Source organism: Malus sylvestris, chromosome 2 (assembly GCF_916048215.2).
Source record: "Malus sylvestris chromosome 2, drMalSylv7.2, whole genome shotgun sequence".
NCBI classification, from domain to species: domain Eukaryota; kingdom Viridiplantae; phylum Streptophyta; class Magnoliopsida; order Rosales; family Rosaceae; genus Malus; species Malus sylvestris.
The window spans coordinates 16,496,737-16,502,723 of NC_062261.1; the positions used below are offsets into that span (position 1 = coordinate 16,496,737).

Genomic DNA, 5,987 nt, shown 5'->3' on the forward strand with positions numbered 1-5,987 from the left:
AGAAAAGAATAAGTGAGAGGTTTTTGGAGATTAACCTTCATGACAATGCAAAAATCCTCAAGAAGCTATGATAGTTATTCGAGCAGTCTTGTGATAAGAAAGTATGGCGTGATGATATGTATACCGCCAAATTTAAGCTCGGACCTTGGGGTGGCTGGGGTGTGCTGTGACGCACCCCAAATCATAAACACATAAATAGCCTATCCCTGCCTCAGTCCACCATCAAACATCCCTCACATACAGATGGCTCAGCCAACCCCAGTGGAGGTTTACACGAGAAACATTAGGGAGACTATTGAGTCTCACCTTTTCAACTTTCTCAAGTTTGGTAAACATAAGAAATGTTGCCTTTAGACTATTGAGTCTCCGATGATTAATTTTTAATGCAAGTCTTTGCATTAGTGATTGCAAGGATTCTTGTTGGAAAAATTTTGAGTGCCTTGGATTTAATTTTGGAAGGGAATGAACTAAGATTTGATTTAAGACTATATACTGTTATTATGTGTTAACAAAATCACATCTGAATAATGATTAACCTAACTTGTCCACAAGCTCCTGTTTCATACCATTTCATATCCTTTCACCACAACCAAAGAGTAATTTTGGCAATTACATTGACTACTGAATGTGGATAGAAATAAATACTTTGAGAGCTTGAAGCAAAACATTTTTTTACACGTTAAAAATAATTTGGGTTGTATTAAGAAAGTAATTTTCCTTTTAAAATCTTATGTGGCTTAAGTAGCTATTTTATATTGAGGTATATAAACTGTTTTAATAATAGATGTTTTTGTTTTTTTAAGAAAAACTAATGAAAATGACTTGAAAACTTTGAGTTTAAACGATAAGGTCAAAATAAAGGATAGAGTGAATAATATCAAGATTGACTATTTAGTGTAAAAATGTGGTTTTTTTGTTAAAGTTTTTTTTTATCCAGTTTAATAAGAAATGTTTATGTGGGTATATTCGACAATATAGGGAGTGCCAAAAAAACCTTAAAATTTTGACCAATTTGGAATCAAACGCATGGATATATTAGAAATTTTATTGTTTTATACTAATTCGTGTTTCAGATTGAGAAACTAATTAATACATTAAAAAAACCAAGAAAGGCCTGCATACTTGAATCATTTTTATAAGATTTGATCTATCATCACTAACAACGTCATCTGAATTTTGTAATCTAGCAATCAGAACAAAAAATTGAACAAAGAGTCAATTCAATCCATTTCTGCACATGCATTAAACCGAAAGTTATACAGCAGATACCAAAAGCGTTTATGAAATCTACATCGCATTAGCATCACTAATTATTAAGCGTATATATTACTACATCTTGAGAGTGTCGACATACGTATTTATATATATGGTAAGCTAATCTGGAAGTGGAAATAACATAAAAAGTCGTAATTGAAATTCACCAAAAGGAGCGACTTGTCTCTTTAGGAAGAGGAGGAAGCAGAGGAGGAAGCTGAGACAGCTTTACAAGATTATCATCTCTAACATCACATGAACTCTTGCAAGAAAACATACTGAACCTGCTCTTCTTAACTCTAGGAATTAACCCAAAAACTTTCTTGCTATTCTCACTACCCAACTTACCTGAATCATAATTCAAAGTAGAAGTACTTTTGGTGCACTCTTTGAAAGCCAAAAGAAAAGGGTCCGCCTCTGTATTCCACCTAAGCCCCTTGGTGGAACTGCTTCTACTTGGAGCCCTCAAAATTGGGCATGGAGGTGGAGGAATCTTTATCTCATGATGGTCCAACATTTTTGGTTTTGGGCTATCTCCAGAGTGTTGTCCTTGATCTGAGAAGAAACTAAGGGCATGGAACCCTAATTCTGCAGGGCAGTTGTCTTCTTGGTTTGCGATGACCTTGGAGACACCTGGCTTGGCCTCCCATGAAAAGGGTATGCTCCTTTGGGAATGAACCTTTCTGTAACTCATCTTTTTCGATCTGGTGTTCGCTTTTTGGTTTGTTTTACTCCAGAGAATGTGGATTTGTGACGGTTAAAGTGCAGTTTCATGCACTGGGTGCTCTTTAACTGCAGATGCACCTAAAAGGGTAATCAAGAATAACGTGAAGAGGAAGATGATTCGGTTTGAATGATTCAAAAGATTTCAAGATGTGAATTAGTATCAAGGGAGACTACGGATGCAGTGGAAGAGGGAAAAACACAAGTTTGTTGTGAGTCAATCGGGAGTTAAGAGTTTGAGCGTGTGGTACAAAAAATAATAGGGCAGTGGCAGTGGGTTTGACGAATTCAATGAGGGAATTACTGAGTTGGTGGAGTAGGATGGGGGGTATTTATTAACAACTTTGCGTAGGAGTGGATCCAAAACCTTGTAGGATATGTTGACAAATATCGTGTAAGATTAATGCATTCCCAGTATACCACGACAATTATATAGTGAAAAAAAATCATGTTGATATCAACACATATCCCGGATACTAGGAAAACATACAGAGTGAAAAAAAACATGGAAGATTAACCCAATCTCAATGGATTAGTATGAAGACATGAACTAGTCTTTGGTTTAGCGATAGTTGTCTCTGTTTCAATGGAGAAGTACACATGTTTCAACTCACATCATAATTCAGAAGGTCATTGAGCCTTTTATACGAATTTTGCTTTATGTTAGTAACAGGATTTACTATAATGCTTATATGTATTTAATACAATTATTATTTGACAATTAGATATAATTAAGTTTGTAAAGAACTTCTCACATTAGTTTAATCAAGTAACTATGTTCATTTAGAAGCTACGAGAAATATACCGTTGTATAAAAAAAGCTACAAGAAAAAAAAAGTTTTTTTTCATTAACTTGAAATACCGTTGAATAGAAACCTGAAATCTATTTCAACAACATATAATCACCAAATCAATTCTTAAAAGGGAAATGAGAATATTATTGTTGAGAATAGAATCTAAGATCTTTTACTTTTATTAGTTGTCAATTTCCATTTGAACTCAAGTATTTTTTTAGTTAATATAATCAGTTAAATGATACTAGCATTTGCCTACTACACACTTTGTGTGTATGAACACATTTTTTTAGAAAATGAGAAGGAGAGAGGGAGAGAGAGGACGTGGGGGAGTGGGAGGTTTATGCTTCTGGTTTATATATATAATATTGGAGATATTTTAATATCATCTATAGGCGAGGCTTCAATAAAAAAAATAAAATTTGAACCTGTGAAATTACATTATTGCCCATCATTTTTTTTGTGTGATAGAAGACTAATTTGTCTTTTCATCATCTTTTGGTTGACAAAGAAGGTTCTATTAATTAGTCGAGATAAGTAATAAAAAAAAGTTAATCATTTTAATGAAAGTTAAAAATATTTAAATTACATCGGATTATATCTTCTTTTTTTTTTTTTTGTCAAACGATAGATTTTGTTAAATTAGTCACCGACAGGGTTTGAATTCACATTGTTATGCAAGAACTTAACACATTTTCACCACTATGTATTTTTTGGTAAAATTTCACCATTATAGTAAAAAACCACTTTCTACATCGGATTATATCGGACATGACTAAAATGCAAGGCTCAATCTCTGCCCATTCACAGGCCTAGTTAATTGGTAACAAGCCACTGCCCACTGTCTACTTGCATATTTAAAAATAAACATATTCAATCCTTTTATTTTTCCTACCCGGATTACCTAAAAGATTAGTAAGGCACCCACAATGTAGAAAATGCTTAAAACTTTACAGTTTCCACCTAGTCCCAGTCGAAATCCAAATCCAACACCAACATAGTCAAATAGTGACACAGTAACAAGATAATTAAACAAGTTGCACCTCATAGATCATTCTTGCAAAATATTAGCAAAATCAGAAATGTTTAATACATCTAATTGGATTCAAAAAATTAACGAATACTTTGTTTTAAAAGAAACAATGAAATTTTATCTTGATAATTAAATAGGCAAATTGTTTCGAATTAAATTAAATTTTTGTAAGGATGATTTATAAATCAAAACTTACAAAATAGACGGTTCGGATCGTTGAAATTCAATATAAAATGAATATCACATCTAATCCCTATTTTTTGAAAAAAAAAATAAGAATTCATTTGCATAAAGGGCCTGTATGGTTAATATCCGTATAGAGAGTTCAAAGCATGTACGTGTTGGAACAGCTTTACAAGTTTTTGTTTCTTCAGTCACGTAGACTAGCAGCTGGCAGACCAAGAAAATTATGAACCCTCCAAAGGATCATTCTAAACTTTCCAGTAATAATCTCTATACCAAAATCTTGATTTAGTTTTTATTAGAATTTTCTACGTGCAGAATTATCAGGGTTGGAGGCACGACTACAACCCACTACCTAATATGAAATTAAAAAAAATCTGGATTTGATGATTCCAATGACCTTTAGGAGTGAAGTTCAAGGAATGGGACGTTGATAAGAAATTTGGTATTTTATATCTTATTGTGACACATAGGGGGGTCCTTGGCGAATGAAGACATTTGAAAACAAGTGAATTTTCCGGTTTGGGATTTAGATGTAAGACATAAAAGATGAGCAATCGTTTGTGATTTAGATGTAAGACATAAAAGATGAGCAATCATACCTGACCAGAAAAGAAATTAGCAAATTGATAAATAAAAAAAGGCCAATTGGGTACAGGCCTAAGTTTATGGGTCTCTATTAAATACAGTCTAATATACCAATATATACATATTTACTAATTGAAGTCAAATAACTAGACCGCACAAGCACGTCAGTTATTTTTGTGTCCATATAATTCACAAAATTTGCAACGCATACCATTATGTGGCTTTTGATCAATAAATAAGGGTAGAAGCCGCGCAAAGGAAATCGGGAACTAAATTTATACATTTCTACAAACCATATCACTTACGCATAGACTTTTTGTGCTTTGCAAATTTTCATGCCTCCTAATCAGGTTGATTATTCTATTGAAATTTTGGTCATTGTTATGTGCCTTACATACGATTTGTTGCTTTCAATTTTAGGTGGGGTTCTCGCGCACCTGGAGTTGAGAGTTTCTTTTCTTAGTGTACCTGAAATTGAGATTGTTAAGTTTTCGCTTAATCTTGTTGCTATGTTTTTTCTGGTTATCTACCTGGAGTTAAAAGTTTTTTTGTTGATCTATCTGGAGTTATTGTTTACAACATCTTTTGTACCTGTTCTATATGAATTAGAATTGAAATTATTATGCATGAATTTTTACATATATTAGGCATTTTTTATTTTATATATGTGTGTGTGTGTGTGTGTAAAATAATTTAACTATGTTTATATGTAAAATATAATTTTGTGATTTAATTAAGCATGTATTATTACATATATTATGCATGTTTTATTGTTATTATACACTAGGCAATGAATTTATAACATTAGTGTTTTTTTTCTTTTTTTTTCTTTTTGGTAAAACCATTAATTCTCTCTTACAACTAAGGATGGGCAACAATTATGGCGGGGCAGGTAACCGTGATTATTTACCCATAACCATTTAAGCCCTTACCGGCATAATTGTTTACTCGTTGGGTAATTGCATAAACAGACATACTCATAACGGTTAACTGTACACATAACCGTATACATATTTAACCGTAACTACATATACCTATTTATCCATTTGCCCTTTTTTACCCATTTATCCGTTTTTTTAACAAGCTGAAAATTGAAAAAGAATTTTGTCATAATTCTATATTTCTGACAATTAAATACCGTTATAAGAACATTTAACATGCATTCCGTATTTCAATGTTTTAAATCCTCATACCATAATAAAAATGATAGTTTACAGACAATATTTTTAACTTCAATGAAAAAATAATAGTCTACCGAGCAGGTCTCATTGACTTGTTGTCACCAAAGGAGACCTACAAAGGAAAAGGGAATTAGTATCTCAATTAATCAACAATAACTCTAAAATAAAAAACAAAAATAAAGAATGCTTCAGCTAATACCAAATGATGCATGGTTGTCATGTCAATAGTTG

The 5,987-nt window shown here is 32.5% G+C and overlaps 1 protein-coding gene across 1 annotated transcript; it reads right to left on the reverse strand.

The window, feature by feature from the left end:
* Positions 1-1,203: 1,203 nt before the first annotated feature.
* LOC126591516 (uncharacterized) lies at positions 1,204-2,576 on the reverse strand. Its single transcript, XM_050257220.1, has one exon. It carries the CDS (start codon positions 1,946-1,948, stop codon positions 1,418-1,420), a length of 531 nt encoding a protein of 176 aa, XP_050113177.1. The 5' UTR covers positions 1,949-2,576; the 3' UTR covers positions 1,204-1,417.
* Between the last annotated feature and the right edge of the window lie 3,411 nt (positions 2,577-5,987).